Source organism: Artemia franciscana, chromosome 12, assembly GCF_032884065.1.
Source record: "Artemia franciscana chromosome 12, ASM3288406v1, whole genome shotgun sequence".
NCBI lineage: Eukaryota > Metazoa > Arthropoda > Branchiopoda > Anostraca > Artemiidae > Artemia > Artemia franciscana.
The window spans coordinates 2182726-2206289 of NC_088874.1; the positions used below are offsets into that span (position 1 = coordinate 2182726).

At 34.1% G+C, this 23564-nt stretch overlaps 1 protein-coding gene across 2 annotated transcripts in view; it reads right to left on the minus strand.

Moving 5' to 3' along the window:
- Positions 1 to 23564, minus strand: part of LOC136033572 (membrane-bound transcription factor site-1 protease-like) — a gene marked incomplete in the record, with an annotated part of 67459 nt that overhangs the window by 32290 nt on the left and 11605 nt on the right. For both annotated transcript variants that reach the window (XM_065714330.1, XM_065714329.1), the window contains 6 exon segments: positions 911 to 1087; positions 4472 to 4637; positions 10059 to 10332; positions 11660 to 11880; positions 15289 to 15406; positions 19640 to 19819. In XM_065714330.1, coding sequence (XP_065570402.1) covers positions 911 to 1087; positions 4472 to 4637; positions 10059 to 10332; positions 11660 to 11880; positions 15289 to 15406; positions 19640 to 19819 — 1136 coding nt within the window.

Genomic DNA, 23564 nt, shown 5'->3' on the forward strand with positions numbered 1-23564 from the left:
AATGGAATTTAATAGGTTCTTTCAATTTAATTCAAGTCTCATTAATCAAGATATTCAAAATAGTTATTTTCTCCACTTAGTTTATATTACAGTTCTAATTAAAAACCTAGATAACAGGAAATAATAACAACATGGCTTTAAAAGCTGTTCAGATCCATGGAACAGCGTCGTCAAAACCGAAAGCCCGAGAAGCAGACTCGAGCAAAAATGAATGAATTTCTTTTTTTGCCAAAACTAAGACAGGTTTTCAGATAAATTTGAGGTAAAATTTGTAAAGCTAATTGGGCAAAGTTAAAGTTAAACTTATAAAGGTAAAGTTAAACTAAATAAAACCAGGGTTCGACTGAAAATGCCTATAATAATCCACTAAATAAACTTCTTCTGATAGAATAACAATATTTATCAAAATGTTTAAGGCTTTCAGTTAAACTGAACATGAAAATCATAAATAAAAATTTGCTCTGTTAAAGTTAAACTTCTACAGGTAAAACTAAACTGGATAAATCCTGGATTCAACTGAAAATGCCTATAAAAAACCATCAAATTAAGCTAAGTTGATAAAATAACAATATTGCTTAAAATACTGTTTAAATCAACGGAATTGTGTTTTCAAAACAAAAAACCTCAGACACAATAAAACCGAAATAAAGGAATTTCTATTTTTGCCAAAGTTAAAGCAAGTTTTTGGTTAAATTGTATAAAATTTGTAAAGTGAGACTAACTGTAATTGACAATAAAGACCCATTAAATAAAGATTAGTGATGAACATGAAATGAGAATATTTGTTATTGCTGTAGTAGGTAGTTTAGAAATCAAGCAAAATGAAAATATACTTATATAAATTACTTACTTAGTTGTATTTCGCTAGAATTCTACGAAAAAAAATATTTGAATAGCCTATTTAACTCACCTTGGGCTTAGACTTGCATGAGGCTTATAGGACATCAAATATTGGTAAGCCCTATAGAGATCTAGCTTACCGTGACCTTGTTCAAACATAGAAACACCAGGCAATCGCCTAGCAGAATTGAGAAGAGTCTGTTTGATACTTGCAGGATTTACTGGTTTACCCTGTTTCAATCCGGCACTGAAAGAAGAACAAAAAGATAAATAAAAAAAAAAAAAAAAAACATCAAAACGGCTATAACCGTACTTTATTTCGTTTATGCATTTTATGTCAAGCTCAGTATGTTAGGTCGTCCCCGAATGGAGTGGGAGGAAAGAAGTTGTAAGAAAAGATTTAAAGGAAATCGGAACTTCTTGGGAGAGTGGAAAGAGAAAAACTTGGAATAGGTTGAAATGGAAGAGCGTTCGCGGCTGTGTTCGCCTCAGGCGGCTTGGTGCTGCGGTGAGTTGTTAGTAATAGTAGCATGTCAATCTAAATGCCTACGCTCTATTAGATGAGGGGGGAATAAAAGAATAAATCTGACAGTAAGAAAAAAATGTTTTGCTTCACAGAATAAGAAAAGAAGGCAGTTTCAGTGGATTATAGTGGTTGTTCTTAACTTTTCTATGGATCGTTCATCGAATACTTCGAAAATACACTATAAGCCTTTTGACGTTTAATAGATAGTCAAAAACAAAGCAAAGAAAGAAAAACAACTAAAGCCGTAACCATATAAAATAGTAATTCCATTGATCAATTTTTTTTCCAATCTTTTAAAATCTAACTATCATTATAAACATATAGTTTTACGGTTTACTCATTTGTTTAGAGCCATGGGGAAGCTGAGAGCAGTAAAATTTTACGTTTGAGGAAAATTTACTTTTTTTTAGCCGAAAATATCCATTTACGCGAAATTCTTTTTTATTTCTTACATATTGGGTTATATATTTGGTTAGATGCGAGCCTACTAACAGAGCAAAGATTTATTCTCATCATTTCCTTATAAAATTCTTAGTTTTTGGCATATGTCAGTACATGGTTTACTCTGACATCTAAATCAATTTATGGCTAGAAAAAATTGATGGCAATACTTTTCACGAGGGAGTTGAATGCTTTCACAGTTTCCAGTGGTTGCGCTTTGCTATAATACGTACTTCTTGAGTCATAGTAGACTTTGAGTCTAATTATCTTAGTACATTATCTTGTAAGATTAATATTTTTTATAATAATATGACTAGGCTATATGAACATCTTAGCATGGAAGTAGCTTGAGTTAAAAAAGAACAAAAAAAATAAGGTGGAAGATATGACATGTGGTAAGGTGTTCTGATTATTTGAAGAAAACAGGCTTGATAAATTTGATAAAAACAGGCTAATGTATACATCTTTTTTTTAATACTTATCTTATTCAGCATAAAACCCAAACCGACTTTTTTTTTGCTAAAATCAGTTAAAATCAGTTTCTCAACTTAAAAGATCTATTATCTAATGTCTACAGTGTTTATTCCTTTAAATTCGACTCTCAGTTGACTATACTTGTACGCCATCTATATCTCACCAAAGTTCGAACATCGGCACTTATTATAAGATTATTATTTTTTAATATTAATGGTATTATTACTGTTATTGTTGTTAAATAAACAAAGCATTATTATTACTAGGCTTGGGTTGCCATCTATATCTCACCAAAGATCGAACATCGGCAATTATTATAACATTATTATTTTTTAATATTAATGGTATTATTTTTGTTATTAAATAAACAAAACATTATTATTATAATTTCCTTGTATCGGCTAATTGGTATAAAACAACCCAAACTAAAAAATTAAACTCTTCCATGACTTTTCTTTCTGCTTTTTTCTCAAGTTAATCGATTTGGTAAGTGAAAGGCTCAAATAATGAACTGAATACACAATTCAAATAAAATGCCAGGCCAGTCCCATTTTCATTACTTTTATAATTCTATTATTGCTAGAAGAAAATAGGCTAGGTTATTTTGGCATGCTACAAACCATAGATTATATTATCAAACCTATAACCAAAGGGTTTGCCTAAATTTTTGTCCGAAAATAAGTCACTAGCTGTGAAAGATCTCTATCGAGAACTTTCATCCATTGGTCGCACTTGAAGAGACCTATTTGCTTTATAAGAGGTAGGGGAGGGGGGTTTACCATGATCGAAGCAAAATAATAACAATAGCCAAAGGGTGTACCTCAACTTTTTTCTGAAAATGAGTGACAAACTGTGAAAGCTTTCTATCAATAATTTTCATCCACTGGTCACACTTGCTGAAACATATTTACTTTATATGATATTGGGTGGATAAAAGGCAGGGTGAGGGGTCGGCCATGATTGAAGCGAAAAAATATTTAGTTGATAAAGCAACCCGTCACGATTTTATATAGTATGAAGCAAAACGAAGCCACAATATTTATCTGAAAACTTTATATTTTTAAATGTTATATCATTTTGGTCCCAAGACAAAAAATGTTTCCACAATGATTCTTAAAGATATTTTAGGTTTATCAGAAAAATTACGAAAATCATTGGATGGCATTTTGTTTTTTGGCACGACGATGTTTAATTACGGAAGAAGTGGCAGATATTATAGTATGCATAAGTGGTATATACTGCTACTACGTCTACTACTAACAACTCACTGAAGAACCGACGCACCTGAGGCCAACACAGCTACCCACTTCTCATATGTCCCAGTCTATTCAAAGCTTTCCTCTGTACACCCTCCCAAGAAATTCCCATTTTCCTTAAATCTTTCCTTACGAAATCCTCCCACCACATTCGGGGATGACTTGTTTTTCGTTTGGCTCTAGATGAATGGCCAAAAAGGACTATTTTTGGCAATATGTCAACCTAATCCGCAGAATATGTCCTACTCAACTTGATCTTTCTCTCAATGTGTTCCTAGAAATCGGGATAAAACCACATTTTTTTGCACAACCTACTGTTAGAGATACAGTCAGTCGGACTGGCATCCAAAACAATCCGTAGGCAATTTTCTGGAAAACTTCTAGCGAATCCTCTTGCGTTTTTTGTTGCGACCGTGGTCCGGAATCGTACTAAATCACTATAAAACAATGTTTTACCTAAAACAATATTTTCAATATTGTTTTTATCATTTTAGTAATGGTATCAACCTCAAATATTTTGAGGCAAAAAGTAAGCCACTAACCCTTACTACATCCTCTATCTCTCTTCAATGACTTTTAGCAAAAAACGAAGACACGTTGAGTCTCCTTTCAACCAAAATCGTACAAGAATTTTCAATCTCTATGATAGGAGAAACAAACCCAAACAGTTGCTTTATCGGCACTTTAGACTTATCCCACCTCATACCAGTAAGTATGTTGCACTTAGTAACACTTGTTGCACTAAGTATGTTGCAGTAAGTACGTGCGATGTATAAATCAAAGCGTATAATCAAAACGTGCGATGTATAAATCAAAACGTGCGATGTATAAATCAAACGTATAAGTCAAAACGTGCGATGAAGCCCAATGTTTTCATCGGGCTTCCTGTTGTGAAAGGTACATTTCAATACTTTTCTGATTTCCTTTTACATACCTTGCTAACAAGCTTATAGCTCCTGCAACAACTGGACTAGCAACACTAGTTCCAGAGAGACTACGACATCCACCATTTATACTGGATCCACGAACAGTCGACCCATAAGTGACAATATCCGGTTTGAGTCGCCCGTATCCATTCGGCAATTCCCAAGTGGTCATCCCTAAAAATGGATAGTGGCACTTTATTATTGATATTTATACAATAATATGTATTGATCAGACAATACATGTTTTCAAAGACATACCAAACGGACCATAGGGATATAAGGCTTATATAGATACAGATAAACGCATGATAGTATAACACTGTACCTATTTATTTATTTCTACACAACACACCCACACAAAAGTGTAAAGGTGGAGAAAAAAAACAAAAACAATAGAAACTATAAAAAAGCCCAAAATCAACGAAAAATGGGGCAAATACAAAATCAGTGTTTAGGGGGGGGGGAAACGGAACTTGGGCTCTCAACATTAGTATTTTGCACCCCAACACCCCTGTTGTTAGTACATGCTACAGTTTCCTATGGCATATATCCAATGCCAAAACAATATCAAGAAACGATAGAGTTATTCACCAAAAACTAATTTTTCCTGGGTGAAAGATAAAGAATGAATTTACAAAATTTAGAACAATTTCCTCAAATTCTTTTCAAACACCAGCCTTATATATGCGGGAAAAACCTATAACATAAAGGACAAAGCAGACAATGTACCTTTGTAAGCCTTTATCCCTTTATTTACATGTCTGTAAATGTATACATACATACTACTACCACCACTAACAACTCACTACAACACCAATCCACCTGAGGCCAACACAGCCGCAGACGCTCCTCCTCAATTCCAATCTATCCGAAGCTTCCCTCTTTGCACCCTCCAAAGAATTTCCAATTTCCTTTAAGTACTTTTTTATGACCACGTCCAAAAAAATCCGAGAACGACGTGATTTTCGTTTGGCTCTAGGTGGATGGCTGAAAAGGAGAATTTTTGGCAAACTGTCTACCTCCCCTTGCAAAACAAGCCTATATAGCTGTCTAAAAGTTTTTCTCATTGTAGTTCTAGAAAGCGTGACAGAGTCATATAGATGTAATTAGTTACTAAAAGTTACCGTCACTTATTGGCAGATTTTGAGGTTTTTAGTGGATGCCGGTGGGTGGTTCACTAAAAGGTCTATTTAAGGGCAATTAAAACCAAGATGGCGTTATTGCTTTAATAGAAATTAAAAATTTTTAAAATGTCCAGCTCATTCACAATTCTACATAAATACTTCTGCATCAATTCTGACACCAAAAATTATTCGCAATATGATCATAAATTGCTTAATTATTCTTTTCCTCCTTGAATCAACAACTTTAACTTCGAGAGTCTAATTAGACATAAAAACGAGAGTCTAATTAGACACAAAAAGTGCAGTCTAATTTCAAGTAAAGACCTAAAGTTTCAACAAAGATGAATGATTAAAGCCACAAAATCACAAAAACAACTATTTTTATTTATTTATTAAGAAATGAGTGAGACAAAAAAGTAACATTGAAATCTATATATAAAACTAACAAACAAAACTAAACATTACCTCTTACTATCAAAATAGATCCCGACGTATATTAGCGTGTATGAAACGACCCAAAAAGGACACTTAAACTATTAATACTCCTCGGAAAAATAAAATAAACAAAAAAAATCTGACTCTTCCTCCCCTCTCCAATCCCTACTAAACATTTAATCAACAATACTAAAAACAACAAATTTATAGGGAACTTAAAAGGAATCTTACAGTCATACTCTGTAATTCATCATGCTTCCTTACACATACCAACACTCACCTCAACCAAGACACAAATCTGTTTCTATTTTAACACTCACAAGGATATACTCACTCCCGAATTAATCACTCAATCCATGTCTACATTACTGGAAAGTATTGCTGAAAGTATATAGCTGAATCACCACAACCCACAAATTATGTACGTGAATAGAGAAAATTTTCTCTATTCTTATTTTATGGACATAACCATAATGGCTTCTGTACGATTTGTATCGTATATAATGCCATATAAATGATAATTACATCTCCAATCTTGCCACTAAAAGATACTAATAGAGTGATTTAAAACAGTTAGTCTTTCATTCGTTTTTAAATAACATGTTTAACTTTAAAGTATCATCTAAAATAAAGAGTAAATCTTCACCAAGTATGATTAAAGTAAACAATAATAAAAACAGTCAAACAGCTAAACCACAACAACCTATCACAGGTTTCCTTAGTTAATCGTAGTTCAGGTTAACTTGTTATAGATTTTGGATTCAGGTTTATATCAACTTACTTTCTAGTCATAAGACAGACGGAAAAAAAAATTGCGTCATAATTTTAGCAGAAATCAGCGGAAATGCTAATACTGCTTTTTCTCCTAACCATGTAAACTTGTCATCACGCTATCTCGTTATAATATATTTTTCTACATAGATTTTCAATTGATGGCGGCTTCGTAATGCCTATAGTTTAGGGGATTGAAAAAGAAATATTCATTGTAAGGATCATGATTTAATTAATATCCTTAGTAAAAAGAAAAGTGTCACCCAGGTTTGGATTAAAGAGACAATATTCATTTGTTGCAGAATAAATCGATTATTAATTCCTTAATTAATTCAACTAAAATTTCAATTCTTCATGTGATTTTTGCGAATGTGTCACGGCATATATTTCTATGCACACCCAATTCTGTCGATGACGCATAAAAATAGGCTCTTTGAGAGATGTCACCAAAACGTGAATTCTGTGCGTGTAAAACAAAAATTCATATTTTTTTTAAATATGACGCAAGTATAAAAAAATAGCTTTAAGTTATAAGTCCTGGATAGTTCTGAAAATATATCCAACCTGTCATAAACAGTACGACGAAATTTCAGCCAAATTTGTTGGTTGTAGCTGTGTTTGTCATTTACATCATTTTTATTAAACAGTCATAAGGGTTGAACTCTAAATCATCAACAATACAACTAATGAAAACTAATGGAGCAAATAAATAATCGAGAAAACTTAGCTCTTTAGCATAATTGCACTCAGCAGGAAGGGGGGGGGGATGTAAGAAGGAATACTCCTTAAAATTGTCTCCAAGGACCAATCTGATGTGTAATAATAAGCACAGATTCTTTAATTTTTTAAGAGAGGAGGAAAACCGTGGCACCAAAAAACCAAGCTTTTCATAAAAGTTCAGCATTTTCCAGAGCAAAACCCTAAGTTTTTGTCCACAGAGGAGAGGGGTGGTTACCCGAGAGTCCTCAGCCCCCCTGCCCTCAATACTAAATGCCTATGTCAATTGTAGTCTTGCTTGGCTATATGTATGTGAAGAAACTCCTTATTCCTCAGACTTAGTGTCTTTAAAAGGTGAGCATTTTCTATTGTTTACTATTTTTAAGCTGTTCCTTTCTATTTATCGTTTTTCTTTTTACTTACAATGCTGTTTTTATGGCACTTTGTATTAACCAAGTGACATATAGCAGTCGCCAATTCTGTCGGTCTGTCTGTCTGTCGGTCCCGGTTTTGCTACTTTAGGCACTTCCAGGTAAGCTAGGACGATGAAATTTGGCAAGCGTATCAGGGACCGGACCATATTAAATTAGAAATAGTCGTTTTCCCGATTTGACCATCTGGGGGGGGGGGGAGTGGGGGCCCGGTTAATTCGCAAAAAATAGAAAAAATGAAGTATTTTTAACTTATCAGCGGGTATTTGGATCTTAATGAAATTTGATGTTTGGAATGATATTGTGTCTTAGAGCTCTTATTTTAAATCCCGACCGGATCTGATGACATTGGGGGGAGTTGGAGGGGGAAAACCTTAAGTCCCGGTTTTGCTACTTTAGGCACTTCCAGGTAAGCTAGGACGATGAAACTTGGCAAGCGTATCCTGGACCGGACCAGATTAAATTAGAAATAGTCGTTTTCCCGATTTGACCATCTGGGGGGGGGGGGGGAGTAGGGGCCGGTTAATTCGGAAAAATAGAAAAAATGAAGTATTTTTAACTTATGAGCGGGTGATTGTATCTTAATGAAATTTGATGTTTGGAATGATATTGTGTCTCAGAGCTCTTATTTTAAATCCCGACTGGGTCTGATGACATTGGGGGGAGTTGGAGGGGGGAAACCTAAAATCTTGGAAAACACTTAGAGTAGAGGGATCGGGATGAAACATGGTGGGAAAAATAAACACAAGTCCTAGATACATGATTGACATAAACGGAACGGATCCGCTCTCTTTGGGGTAGTTGGGGGGGGGGGGGGGGTTAATTCTGAAAAATTAGAAAAAATGAGGTATTTTTAACTTACGAACGGGTGATTGGATCTCCATGAAATTTGATTTTTAGAAGGATATCGTGGCTCAAAGCTCTTATTTTAAATCCTGACCGGATCTGGTGACATTGGGGGAAGTTTGGGGTGGGGAGACCTAAAATGATGGGAAACGCTTAGATTGGAGGGATTGGGATGAAACTTGGTTGGAAAAATAAGCAAAAGTCTTGCATACGTAATTTACATAATTGGAACGGATCCGCTCAATTGCGGGGGGGGGGGGGGGTAATTCTGAAAAATAAGAAAAATAACGTATTTTTAACTTACGAAGGAGTGATCGGATCTTCATGAAACTTCATATTTAGAAGGACCTCGTAACTCCGATATCTTATTTTAAATCTCAACCGGATCAAACGTAATTGGGGGGGGGGCAGTTGGGGGGACCGGAAATCTTAGAAAATACTTAAAGCGGTGAGATCAGGATGAAACTGGATGGGAAGAATAGAAACCTGTCTAAGATACGTGACTGACATGACTGGACCGGATCTGCTCTCTTTGGTGGAATTGGGAGGGGGGAGGTAATTTTGAAAATTGAGGTATTTGTAACTTACGAAAGGGTAACCAGATCTTAATGAAATTTGATATTTAGAAGGATCTTGTGCTATAAAGTTCTAATTTCAAATTCCGACCAGATCCTGTGACATTCGGGGGAGTTGGAAGGGCGGATCCGCTCTCTTTGGGGGAGTGGGGGCGAGGGTTAATTCTGAAAGATTATAAAAATTAGGTATTTTTAATTTACGATTTAAGAAGGAAACATGTTTGAGAAGGAAGCATGAGCTCTTGGCTCTTCCGACCTCGTACCATATGAGCTCTCGGCTCTTCCGACCTCGTCACAAGTGCCATATGAGCTCTTAGCTCTTGTTCTTTTTAATTATTACATTTTCATTTTACGCTGCACACAATATCCAGATCTTAAATTTAAAAATGGGGTTCTGTTTATACTTGTTTTAGCTATCTTCATTGAGGAATTTGACCCCCCCCCCCTCGGTATTTTCACTTCTATTCACTTATTTTTAAACAAAAAGGCAATGGGCTATAAAAAATTACTAAAATCAGAAGCAGAATCTTGTATGCCCCTATTGAGGTACTGATAACGTGTCTAGCGTGTGATAACGTGTTTTACGAGTTTAACGTGAAAATAAAACAAGGTATACAAGCAATCTGGTCGTTGTATGGGTGGCTGCTCCTAGTTGATTTGTGCAAAAACAATATAATATCAAAAATGGAATTAAACCTCTGGATGAAAATCGGGCAATCTGATCTTCAAAATTAATTCCTCCTACACCAATCACATCCATTTGGTCAGCTGGGTTATTTAAAGTGCCATATAATGGTCCGTCGTTGCCAATAGCTGATACCAGAATAACGCCATTAGCCGTCAGCTCCCAAACCTTATCGATAAACGGGTGATCCATGAAGTCGGGTCCACCAATACTTAAATTTAACACGTGTATCTTCTTTAGAATTGCGTAATTAAACGCATCTAAAAACCAGGATGTGTATGATACCTTAAAATAAATACAAGATAATAAACTTAATAATGTAAAACAATAAATTAAAAAACATAAACAAGTTGATTATTTTCATAAACAGCTTAATAATTAAATTCATCAGGAATTCAGGATGTCTATGCTACTTTAAAATAAATGTAAGAACCGAGTTAATAAATACTACATTAAAAATCTTACAGATTCGACCTTCAGCTACAAATATGTCGATTGCTGAAAAATATACTAGTTGGAAAAAAGTCTTCTCTAGATAGTAATGCAGAGCTGATTGAGAACGAGAAATTTAAGTTGGGAATTTTGACTTTGTCTAATTTTAAAGGCACAGTATTAGGGAGGGGGGTTGTATTTTTCAAAACCCTAGGGGGGCAATTTTGTCGTTGTTTCAATGAAAATACCAAAAAGCATTTTCTCAAAGAACATGCCAAAAGACATTTTTCGAAGTCTAGAGGGGGATTCTTTGGGAAGGGGTATAATATTATAGAGAAATGAAAGGAGCATGACTCGTTTTCATTAGAATGAGCACTCTTTTAATTTTCAACACGAGTTCAATACGAGAAATTCTGATGAAAAAAAAATTCTTATTTTTGTAGATAGAGTAATGAAACCCTACTCAGAGGTTCTCAGACATGTTGAATTTCATGGTATATTTTTCATCTAGATTGACCTTTTTTAACGGTATTTTCTCTCCTTTTCGAAAATTATGAAAACATTCTAATGCTTATAACGGATAATTTTAAACTTAATAAATAGTACATATTTAGAATCAGCTTAAAAGGTTTATGATGCTGAAATACTTCTACAGATTTCAAAACTCATGTGTTTAGTTTTTTCGTTACTAGATATTACTCCCTATTAATTATTATGAACGGAATGTTTAAACAATATCAACTGAAAAGCAGCGTATTCAGTAGAAAAATTTGAATTAAGATAATTTCAAAGGACGTATGTGACGCCTAAAAAATAAACGAAGGAGTCGTATAATTTACAGACAAAAAGCCAAAATATTATAGACTCGACTGGATATATATTTAAAACTTTTCTTTGGAAAAATCACAGAGATAAGCTAAAAATGTTCAATTCGAGAATTTTGTTTTAAATCGAAAAAAATTGTAAACAGAGGAGACCATCCTTGAAAACTAAAAAAATCGTCTATTTGAAGTCTATGGGATTCATTGGCTTAGCGTAAGAAAAAAAAAAGAAATATAGATTGATATAAATATTTGATCAAGAACTAAAAATTCTGCTTATCTATTTCAAGCAACAACGTATTTTGGGTAAAAAAAAGTAGTATAAAAAAATACATGAAATAAATGCATAAAAAATATACCTGGTTATTAGTAAATACACGAAAAATATGCAAGTCTGAGTGGGGAGCAAATCCTAGACATTCTTTGGTGGAAGCAATAACTCCAGCAACAAACGTCCCATGACCAAGGCCATCGTTAAGAGATTTTTCTGAGGTCCAATTGGTCCGCTCTTTGACTCTCTTGAAATGAGGGTGATCCCGCGGAAGTCCAGTATCAAACACAGCAACACGCACCCCTTCACCTATAATTTAGTTTAAGGAAATCAGTTTTTGAACAGAGGAATGTTATCATTCATTTTAACCAATTTTGCAGCAAAAAGTATATATTAATAAAAATAATTTATTTATGCTTTTATACCTCTATGTCCTCTTTAAATGCTTATGAAAATTGTATGAAACAAACAACAAGAAAATGGTCAATGGTCAAATAGTCAAAATCGACTTTGTTTTATTTATTCACCTTTTACTAGCCACTTAAAATTTTATTCCATTCGATTTTTTTTGTTCTTCATTTTTTTTTCTGTTTATGGAGCAAAGCCTACTTTTTATTCTTTTCCCACTGAGGACGGCTGAAAGGGTGACCCCCTTTGTTTTTCCTCTTTTTCATTTGCTATGAATTTCCTTTTTTTGTTCTTGATTTTTTTTTCTGCTTATGGAGCTTAGCCTACTTTTTATTCTTTTCCCACTGAGGATGGCTGAGAGGGGGACTCACCTTTATTTTTCCTCTTTTTCATTCGCTATGAATTTCCTTTTTTTATTCTTGATTTTTTCTGTTTATGGAGCTTAGCCTACTTTTTATTCTTTTCCCATTGAAAACGGCTGAGAGGAGGGCTCACCTTTATTTTTTTTCTTTTTCATTCGCTATGAATTTCCTTTTTGTTTGTTCTCTTAGAGTCACAAACAAGTCAGCGAATCGAAATCTGCTTTCGAATTATTCAAGGTATGTCATTCGGGAAGCATAATCCAATCTGCTATCCGTGGATAGTAATGCAATAGGTACCTTGTTTGTACAATAATGATTCGAATACATTCTTCTTAACATTGAAATTAATTGTTCATAATCTAGTATTTTAGCTTTTCTTGGTAATCTAAGTGGTGTCTGTGCTAAAAAGACTTCACTTTTAGAGTATGGTCTACTTATGTCAATGCAGTATCCAGGTAGTTTTTTTTTCGGGGAGGGAGAGAGATACAAAGAACACTTTATAAAACATATTAAAATTTGTCTATATACATTTTTGTCACTTTTTACCGGTCGGACGGGTTTTTTTTTTTTGGGGGGGGGGGGGGAGAATCCGAACCCGGTATCCCATCCCCTGGATACGGCCTTGACAGATGTAGCTGTTTGTGTGTTTTTACACCTTTTCTGAAGTAACATTTGGGCCGCCCTCTTGAACATCTCCATTTATTATGACCAAAACCATAAAGAACCAATGTTTGAGTATTTTAGAGCCGACATACAAGACTGCCAAACCGTCCCCGAGCACGCTGAACAGTTCAAAACAAAAATATAGATTGGAAGAAGAAGATTCCATTCACATATAAGTCAACACGACTCAGTGATCACTGAAACAGTCCTTACAGAGAAACAGACAATCAGCTCCACATGGATTTGTATTAGTTTACTGTTCATGACTTTTCCTAGAATACTTTTTTATAATCTTTATATTCTCATATCTTTCCAAATACATTCTCAAATAATTTTTATTTTCCATTTAACATTGGGGCTTGTTATTCAGTCTTATTGTTGTTTACTTGAGAAGGTGATTTTTTATTTTGGATTTTTTTTTTTAGGTTTATCTTTATATTTTGTTCAGCGGATAAATAAATTTATTATATAAATATAATAATGAATACGAATAATTTATTAATTATAATTAAATAATTTATTAATTAATAATTAAATAATTTATACATTAATAATTATATAATTTATTAATAAATAAACAATTTGTTTTATCATTTTCACACTGAAGACGGCTGAGTGGAGTTTTCGGTCAAAATACATGTATTTTTCTCTTCTTTTTACAAGCTGAGAATTTATCTCGTGTTTTTATTATTTTACTATTTCATCTTTTTAATGTTATATTATTTTGCTAAATAGTAATTTATGCAAACCTTTTTATGAACTTGATTCAGTTACAACCCCATATCCTGTAAATTCTCTGGCGCAAAAGATTTATAACAATGCAAATAGTGCTACTACCTGAAAAAGATCTTATTTTAGTCAATCAAATCTTCTTTTAAATCCAGTCCTTTCAAGTATGAAATAAAAAAAAAGTTTTTCAACTGAAAGCAAGGAGCAGCATCAAAACTTAAAACTAATGGAAATCATTACGTATACGAGGGAGGTTGCCCCTCCTCAATGCTTCACTCTTCACGCTAAAGTTTTCTACTACTTTCAAAAAAGCTGCTTACTGTTCTGACTAAGCGAATGGTGTTTCAGGAGTCGTTCTTAAATCTTGACCCAAAGTTCTTAAACGACCCAAAGTCGTTCTTAAATCGTTCTTTGGGATAAAAATTCAACCTTTAACGTAAAGCACGAGGTGTTGAGGTGGGGACAACCCCCTCATATACATAATACTATCTGCTCGTTTTAAGTTTTAATGTTGCTCCTTACCTTCAGTTGAAATATTTTTTTTATTAGTTTCTTACTGTTTTTAAATAACACCGAAAAACCCATCTCCCCCTTAACAGAAAAATTCTACCCCTCGATGGAACAATCCTCTAGATAATTCCATCCCGGTGATAATTTACCCCAGGGAATTACCCTTAGCATCTCCACATGTAAAAAGTCAACAAAGAGATAGTAAGACAAATAATAAGAATTTCGTATAGGAATTCTAGATAACTCCACTAGTGTAAAATTCCCCCCCCCCCCCAGAAACTTCTTTCCCTATGGAAATTACCTCCAGAAGAAATCTCGCCCCTCCCGCAAACCAAAAATTGTCTTAATACTTTCCAATAACAAATACTATAATAAGCAATAGATAAATTTCATGACTTAAACACCTTTCCCCAAGGGATAAGGGGGTTCATGTTATCTCTACAGGCATAGTTATAAGACTTTTCAACTATGCTGAACATAATGGCTATCTCAAAATTTTGATCAGATCACTTTGGGGGAAAAAGGGGCGTGGAAGGGGAGCTAAGCTGCCCTCCAATATTTTCAGTCACTTAAAAAGGTTACTAGAACTTTTGATTTCCGATCAAATGAGCCCTCTCCCGACAATCTAGGATCACTGATTCGTTACTATCACCCCAGTGAAAAAACAAACACATAAAAAAAGAAAAACAAAGAGACATCATCTGTGATATTTCTTCTGGCAAAAATGCAAAATTCCACATTTTTGCATATAGGAGCTTGACACATCTTCAGAGGGGTTCTCTGATATGCTGAATCTGATGGTGTAATTTTCATCAAGATCACTTGATGTTTTGGGGGTGTTTCCCTCTTTTTTCTAAATAGGGCAAATTTTTTCTAAGAGTTTCAGTTATTATTGAGTCACATCGCTCCTTACTTACAGTTCGTTACTACGAACTGATTGATGTAGAAAAATATTCAGCTAAAAAAGCATTATAATTTCATATTAATCTATTAAGTTTTCAGTAAAGAACAAATGACACTCCTCAAGGTTCCTGCAACCATTTACCTTTAATTCCTAAGTTCCAAAGTAGCTCAGCTTGTAAAATGGAGGTTATTTGACGGGGGACTGACTTCAAAAGCTTTCTAGAAGTATGTCTTCCAGTCGCGTGCCAAAAGTCTGTTCCCTAGAAAAAAATGGCAGTTGGTACAAATTCATTGAAGATTATATCTTGTCAAATAAGTAAACAAGTTATATAACTTAGATCAATTTACATGGCGAAACGAATGATTTAATTCTATAAATTAAAAAATTACAGTAATAAAATAAAATCCCATCAAATTCGTTTATTCAGATTAAACTAATTCCAATAAAATTCAGAATTAAATTTTGATTAAATTTTATGTTTTTCGAATCTTCCACGCAAGAGAGGTTGTTAATTTAATCTCTTTTAATTTTTCAATTTTTTTTAAGATCGTCGTTCTTTTAACTATCGGGTCTCTATCTAAGGATTTTGTATTTCTTTCCATTCCGGTGCATCTACTGCATGCCGAAAGTCTGTCCCGCAAGAAAAAAATTCAGATGGTCAGGATTTTTTGAAGATAATGTCTTATCAAATAAGCAAGCAAGATATACAACTTGGATCAATTTACATGGTGAAAGGATTAAATGAATTCTATAAAAATAAGGTGTCTAAAAACTTAAGTTGGTCGGGATTTTTTGATGATTATGTCTTATCAAATAATCATACAAGTTATAAATCTCAGATCAACTTACATAAACTGGCAAATCATTAAATTTTACAATTGAATAATGAAAGTAATAAAAATATATTCAGATTATACTCATTTTAACTAGATTAAATTGATACAAACTCTGATGAAATCAATAATTAACTTCTAATTCTTGCCCAATTCTTTATCAAGATGCCTCCTAAAGGGTCATCTGGGGCCAGTAAGAAAGTTGAACAAAAGAAAAAGGAGAAGATCATTGAGGTATGTACGTGGCAGATTAGGCAAGTCTAATAATACTTAAATGAATTGTTAGGCAAATCATTAAATTTTACAATTGAATAATGAAAGTAATAAAAATATATTCAGATTATATTCATTTTAACTAGATTAAATTGACAAACTCTGATGAAATCAATAATTAACTTCTAATTCTTTGAGCCTTTCAAGCAAGAGAGTGAACTTTTGAATTTTTGCTTTTTATCCGTTGAATTAATTCTTTTATTTGTCAAAATCTTTTAAAATATACCAGTATTTTAAGTTTCGTACTTCAAAGGACCCTTTTATTTCTTCCTACTTAGGTTGAATATATTATTATGTATTAATTCACATGTACATTTGGCAAAAAAAATAAAAAAAACAAAATTCAGCCTGTAAAAAGCATCAAAAATTCAGATTTTCAGCCAGTACACGAAAACAAAAAACAACAAAAAAAACGAAAAGACTACAGCAGATATTTTGGCAAGGATCCAGCAGCACCATCCTCGGTACTCAAAAAAAAGAGTTAGAATGGTTAGAGCTCAATTCAATAGGTTACTGTTCTTTTTCCTTCACCCTGAAGACGGGTTGACGGAGATTCTTGGTTTGGATGTTAACCTTCAAAAAAAAAAACAAAAAAAAAAACAAAAAAAACATCATCTTTGATTTTTTTAATGGTTGGGCATGTTATTATAAGTCTTGTTTAACATTTATATGGGCTTTGCTAATGACGGCTCTTAGATATAGAACCGAAATATTCATTTAGATAAATTTTCACTCTCTCATTATAGTTCCTCGTTGCTTTACCTTTTTTTATTTGTATATCTTTGTTTCTTATTATATCTATTTGTATACTATATTTGTACTGACTAAAAGGAGTTTTAAAAAAGAACGGCGGATTTGAAAAGCCAAATCCCGAATCTGCTTCGGTCCAGCAATCATACAGTTTTAATCCTTATACGATCTGCTTCAAAGAAGATGCAGCTTGTCTACCTTGTCGCAAATATGTTTTTTTTTTTGGGGGGGGGGGGGGGTGGAGGGGCTACTAAGAATAGAATCTAAGTCTTTGTATGATTGTAGTTCAAGTGGGGTGTTTCAGAGGAAGGCGTGTGTGGAAGTGTTGGAGCCAGCATCCAAAGCATCAAATGTGGCTTTCCGAAGGAAGTAAAATAAGTCAAGAATTTACGAAAACAAACCCTGTTATCTGTTGGAACTCAAACAGGAAATTCAACGGGCTCTAAACAAAGCTGATGGGGAAATATGTGGGCGAGTAATGGTTACCTTCACGGACAGAAAGAAAGCTTGTAGAGCTAGCATGGGAGGAGGTAATATGCCCAATATTGTGTTTCGCGAAGGAAATTATACGTTTGGTTTAATTCTTCCAAATTAATTAATTCGATTTATAGAAGATTCAAATCTGGAATTTTTTTTAAGACACCCATTCTACGTTATATGTACATGTTTACTAAGAATGTGCATATTTTAAAGGGGGGTTACACATGCACAAGTTACAGAAGAAATTCATAATAAGAAACAGATTTGACAACTCACGCAACATTATAAGCACATAAATTTGAAGCTATACTTGTTGCAAACCCAAACACGACAATACACTTTCAGGAAAGGGGAGTGCTTTGAGGAGTCCAAGTAAGAAAAAAATAACAATAAAAACGAAAAAAGAGGTGAATCATATGAGAAACACGAATATAACAGGAAAATCGTAGAGACCTTGAGATTTCGAGAAATACTTCAATGATAGCGTTAATTTCAACTAAATCTGCTCTGAAATTCTCGCACCTTTATTTCATAGCTTTCAAAACTTGCAAATATAATTAATACTTTTATGAGAGTAAGATAATTTAGATATAATTATTTAAATAATTAATCAGCTAATTATTTAAATTGCTACATTAAAACCTTTTAAAGTAGCAGTAAAATGATATATAAATAGTTTTTTTCAAATTTGGTTTTAATACACAAAACCAGGTAGGAGAATTCAAGATGTACACAAAATAGAAAGGGATCCAACTTATGAATTAAACAAAGAAATTAATTAAAACAAACTAATGGAACTCAAACAAAATAGTACACAAAATAGAAAGGGATCCAACTTATGAATTAATCAAAGAAATTAATTAAAACAAACTAATGGGACTCAAACTATGTCGATAAAACCCAAAATGGAAAAAATATACTGCTGATTTGACATGCGCTATTCACATGGTATTATTCACTGTTTTTAAATTTATTACAGTCTTTACTTTTTGAGGAAATTCCAATTTATTTCAAAATTATTTGGGGTTAGAATTTCATCTGATTGGTTAGCAAAAATAAGCTAAAGTGATAAATCAAAAAGTGACAAATAAAAAATTAAAGCAAAAAATGAACAAGAATTTGTTTATATGGGGGGGGGGGGCTGAGGGTGAAACGGTAAAAGGAGCCAAACAGACATGACCCAGTGAAACGCAGGATTATGGTAAAGTAATTTTTCTCTATAGTTCCACGCCCGTCTTTATATAAATTACGTGATGGCTGTTTTAATAGAAGCAGGACAACGTCTATTGTACAAATTTTCCCATTAATATGTTCTTGTTACCCTATTTTCAGTTGCATATTTAAATGGTAAAATATTCTTCACCCACAATATTTAAAAAGCTGCAAAAAGCTTGAACTCTGTCCAAAAGAAATGTAGGTACCCAGGGAGAAGTAATTTCGCCATTTAAAATTTAAACAAATGTAAAGATAGCAAACAATGGTGAAATTTATTATAAGACAATGAACAAAAAAAAGAGAAGCAAACTTTGAATAATAAAGCATACTAATATTTAAGCTTCGCATCCGGAAGCCTTTATCACCAGTAAAAAGTAAACAAAGACAAACAACCCTACACAACGCATAAAAAAAGATAAATATGAACTGTTATCTTTTTTTTTTAATGTTTTGCGAAGGCTAGTTTTCTTTTATTTTTATTTATCGTTGATGAAGACTTCCAGATGCGAAGCCAAATATTCGAATTTTTTTGTTATTAGGGTTTGCTTTTCTTTTTTTTTCACTATCTTACTTCAGAAATGACACCAGTTTTTCTATTTTATTTTTTTTTTTCATTTGTTTAAATTTTAAACGGTAAAATTTGTTGTTTTTTGTCCACTATCTTATTCAAAATATTACACCTGTTTTGTATCTTTCAACTGTTTAAACTTGAAAATGAAAAAGCACTGTAGCCAAGAAATTACTTTTTTTAGCATTCAACTAAGTAGTTTATGATTTATTTAGTCTTGACGGTACCATTGTACCAAACGGCACAAGAGATTTCCTGTTTTCAGTTACCTAGTCATACTCAGCCACCAGTTGAAGTAAAATATGTGCAATAAAGTATAGACCCATGCTTTAAGATCGGAAAACACAAAAAAAATCGAAAAGAAAAGACTCACCAAAAAATCCAGCCTTCTTTGCTTAGGTTTCGATTCGCAGTCTACACCAGGACTGGTACAGTTTTCAGGGAGAGGAATGTATTTCAATGTTCTTTGGACCAAGCGTTGTTTAGTAACTCTTTTGATGTCTGGATGCCTCGTCAGCTGCTCAACAGGATTCACTCCTTTTATATCCTCTACCTAAAGAAGAATTCAAAAGTTATTTGAGAACAAACAAAAGAACTAGATGAACTTACGAAAAACGATTTAAGAAGCTATACCACCGCTACTTTTACTTCTTTGATCTATTTAAATGTGTTAGAAAAACATAAAATTTTTTAAAAGCATATATTCATGCCATCAGCACTGATGTGGCTTTTTACCATTTAGGTAAGACATATTACAGTACTAATGAAAAAGGAAAGTGCGATGTGTCTCCCATTTATTACTTTTTTTCCCTAAACAGTATGTATAGAAATTGTGGCAAGGATCGTGCGGGGTAAATATGTTTCGAAGAACTGAATTTAGTGACTTTTAGATGCAGAAAAAGTGAAAAAAGTGACCAAATGCGAAGAACCTTAGGTCAAAAAGTACTAGTAAAACTGGTAAATGTTGGTTCTCAACATTATCATTATACCCCTAATGACTCTTCAGGGTCAACTCCGACAATTCTTTTCCTTTCTTTTGTTTTCAGCTGACATTCAAACTAACTGTTGTTTTGGCTTTTTGGCCAAACAGTTGGTCAAAGTGAATCTGAACATAGCCAGAAATTTAATATTAACTGACACATAAATGACGATAAGATTATTTCAATACTCATCAATCCTTTTTGACAGAGAAGAGAGACCTGCTTTCTCAAAGTCCAGCAACTTAGGTTGATCACATATAGCATCTGGCTTCAGAAACTGTAGACCTGCTTTCTCGAACTCCAGCAATTTAGGTTCGTCGCGTATAGCGTCTGGCTTCAGACGCGTTTTCATGCAGCATTCAACCCGTGAGCATCTTGGTTGTTATCCGGTGAATAAAATTTATCTTTTAGACCATTAACCTCTTAAATAAGGATGGTTAGACAAAGACTGGTTTGTCCCGAATGTGGACTGAGAGTCTTTTCAGACTCTGTGAAATATGGAGGGTGCAATTGCTCGTTCCATGCTGGAGGGGAAAAGTGTATCAAAACTGATGCAGCTAATGGGAGTAAGAGCTGGTGTTGTTCGGACTGCTCCTCAAAGAAAATTTCAACCCTACAGGTAAATTCTTTAAACTCACCTGTTTTATCTTCACCTCATATCTCCCGTTCTCCAAAGTCAAGAGCTAGGATGCTTAATATCCTAAAGGAACTTAATTCACCGTTCCTCCCCACTCGCAGGAGTTGATTCTAATTTCTCCTTACCCTCAGCAAGAAGTGACGTCCCCCCTAATTGAAGTTGCTTGTCAAGACTGAGGACACTACAATTTTTACCGTCGACCCATCATCTACTCTTGACACTACCAATGGAAAACTAAAAACCTGCTTATATGAGGTATCTGTTCAGACCGAACTCTACTCACGTTCTACCAGTGATAATATAACGTATCCAAACCCCAGTGTTAAAGATTTTGTTTGTCAGACAGAAATCTGGTCTACTAATCCTGAAATTCTTAAACCAGTCTGCGTTGTGGCTTTTGAAATTAAAAGACCGACTAGAAGAGACATTAATTTACATTTCGTCCGTTATTGCTGACCCCTTATTTGTGATACAAAACAATCATATTCCTCCCCAACTGGATATTTTCAATTTTTCCGACATTTTCTCTTCCTTTCAACCAAGCAGGACATATCAAAAAAATAATGAATTAAATCAAGTGAATGTAAAAAAAAATAAATTCCAAATTCTTAATCTGGCCTTTTCAAATTGATTCCAGAGGTCAAGTGCAGTTGAACTTGTGTCAAACCAGGTTATTAGCAATGCCACTGACCAGAATCACCAGGAAAAAAGTACTGAAGCTGAATCAATTATTTATGAATGAAATAATCCCGCAGACATAGCTTCTATTACTATAGTAACGGAACAAGTTTCTGAATACACGAGTGGCTTACTGGCTCCCGGTTGTACGCCAAATTGAAAAGGTGACAACAACACTCCTATTTTAAAGACCAATAAGGTTAATGCTAAAGCGTCTGCAGATGATGATATAGTAATTGTTTTTGAGAAACTTGTGAAATATGAAAAGAAAGATAACACAAAAATGCGCAGGAAAAAAATATGATATGTAACCATTTTATTCATGGTCTCTGTAAGTTTCGTAAGCAGTGCAAGTTTTTACATATTTTTCGCAATTTTATCTTAGGTATTTCTATGTCCGATAAGTGCAGTTTTGATCATGTTGACCTTTGTCCTGTTTTAGCTTGTATTGATAAATCGTGTTGTTTTTCTCATGTATCACCAGCGGCAGAGGATAGATTTAAAATCCAACCTATTTTAGGACAACGCCGTAAGCATTCGCAACCCCCTCCTCCCCTGGGTCGTGTTCAAGTCAAATTCTAGTCTTATCTCCCAGCATACCTGATGCAGAGCAGCATACCCCAGGAATCCATCCATCGAAAGCCTCCTCCGTCCCAGGTACGTACACGTGCCCGGTCGATCCAGTCCCTCAGATCACTTTACCGAATCTAGACTATCCCTAAACCTTCCCTTACTCAAATCTCTCCCAAAACTCCATATCCCATAGACATAAATCCTCTCCGTGCGCCCATGAGTTTGATAACTGGTTCTGGCCTCCATCCGTCTTTTGCCAAAATAAACCTGACCCCTCCCCTCTCAGACACCCTCCACTCTACTTCCCTTTCCCAGCATCACATTGCCTTACCATCCCTCCCTATAAAGAACATTCCCAATTTGACTTTAAGATTGACTCCTTTAAGAGACAGATGAAAAGTTTCTTATTAAAGGCTTCTTATTAAATGTTTCTTATGGTTTATTTAAAATTTTTTTTTCTTTTTTGGTTGTTGTTTTGTTGGTGTTGTATCCTCGATGACGCGAGAATTTTAATTTGTATTTTATTGTCGGGTGATGTGAGGGTCGCTGTTTCGTGGGGACTGCCGGTGAGTTGATTTCTTTTCCTTACATATTTATATTTAGATGTTGGTTAGTATGTTTATGACAAGTTTTATGATTCTTTATTTATTGTATGCCGTTTCCCAAATAACGGGCCTTTGAGCCCTTTGGGATATTGTTTTTGTTATTTTATGAAAATAAATAGAACTTGAACTTCTTCTCGTATCACCAGGAAACATTTCCCCCATTCCTTCCACTTTATTCTCCGTGGGTATCCTACCAATGTGACACTGGTTTGAGAGTTCCTGCATGCGAAAATTATGCTGTAATAAATAGCCCGCCCCAAATATAAAACGCACCATCCCACAGCCCAAATTTAAAACACGCCCCCAGTACTACTGGAACTCAACGATAGTCACGGTTCCTCAGTCACTTTAAATTTCCAAGATTTTAATCACTAACGCTAAAAGCCTTAATTTGGAAAAACTTACTGAACTCAAGGTGTTATCAGAATTAAATCAAACTGACGTTACAGCTGTTACAGAGGTTCAGTCTGATGACCAAAGGTTTCTTCGGTTGTCAAATTATTCAGAATTTACTAAGCTCCGTCCTTTGGATCACCCACTTGGAAAAAAAGGAGGTGGTGTCAAATTTTTTTTACTAAATGTAACATTTCCCTAAAATTATTCCGGTTCCTAATTTAGCTGAGTACGATGAAATCCTTTGGCTAAGTATTAGACCTAAAGTAATCCCCCGTCACTATGATATCATTGCAATAGCTGTCTTCTATTACTCGCTAAACCAAAATATTAATGCAAAACGCAAATTTCTCCAGCAGTTGCACAAGAGCGCTGATTTTACTATCTCTAAGTACCCAAACACCAGACTTTTTTTGGTTGGTGACGCCAATG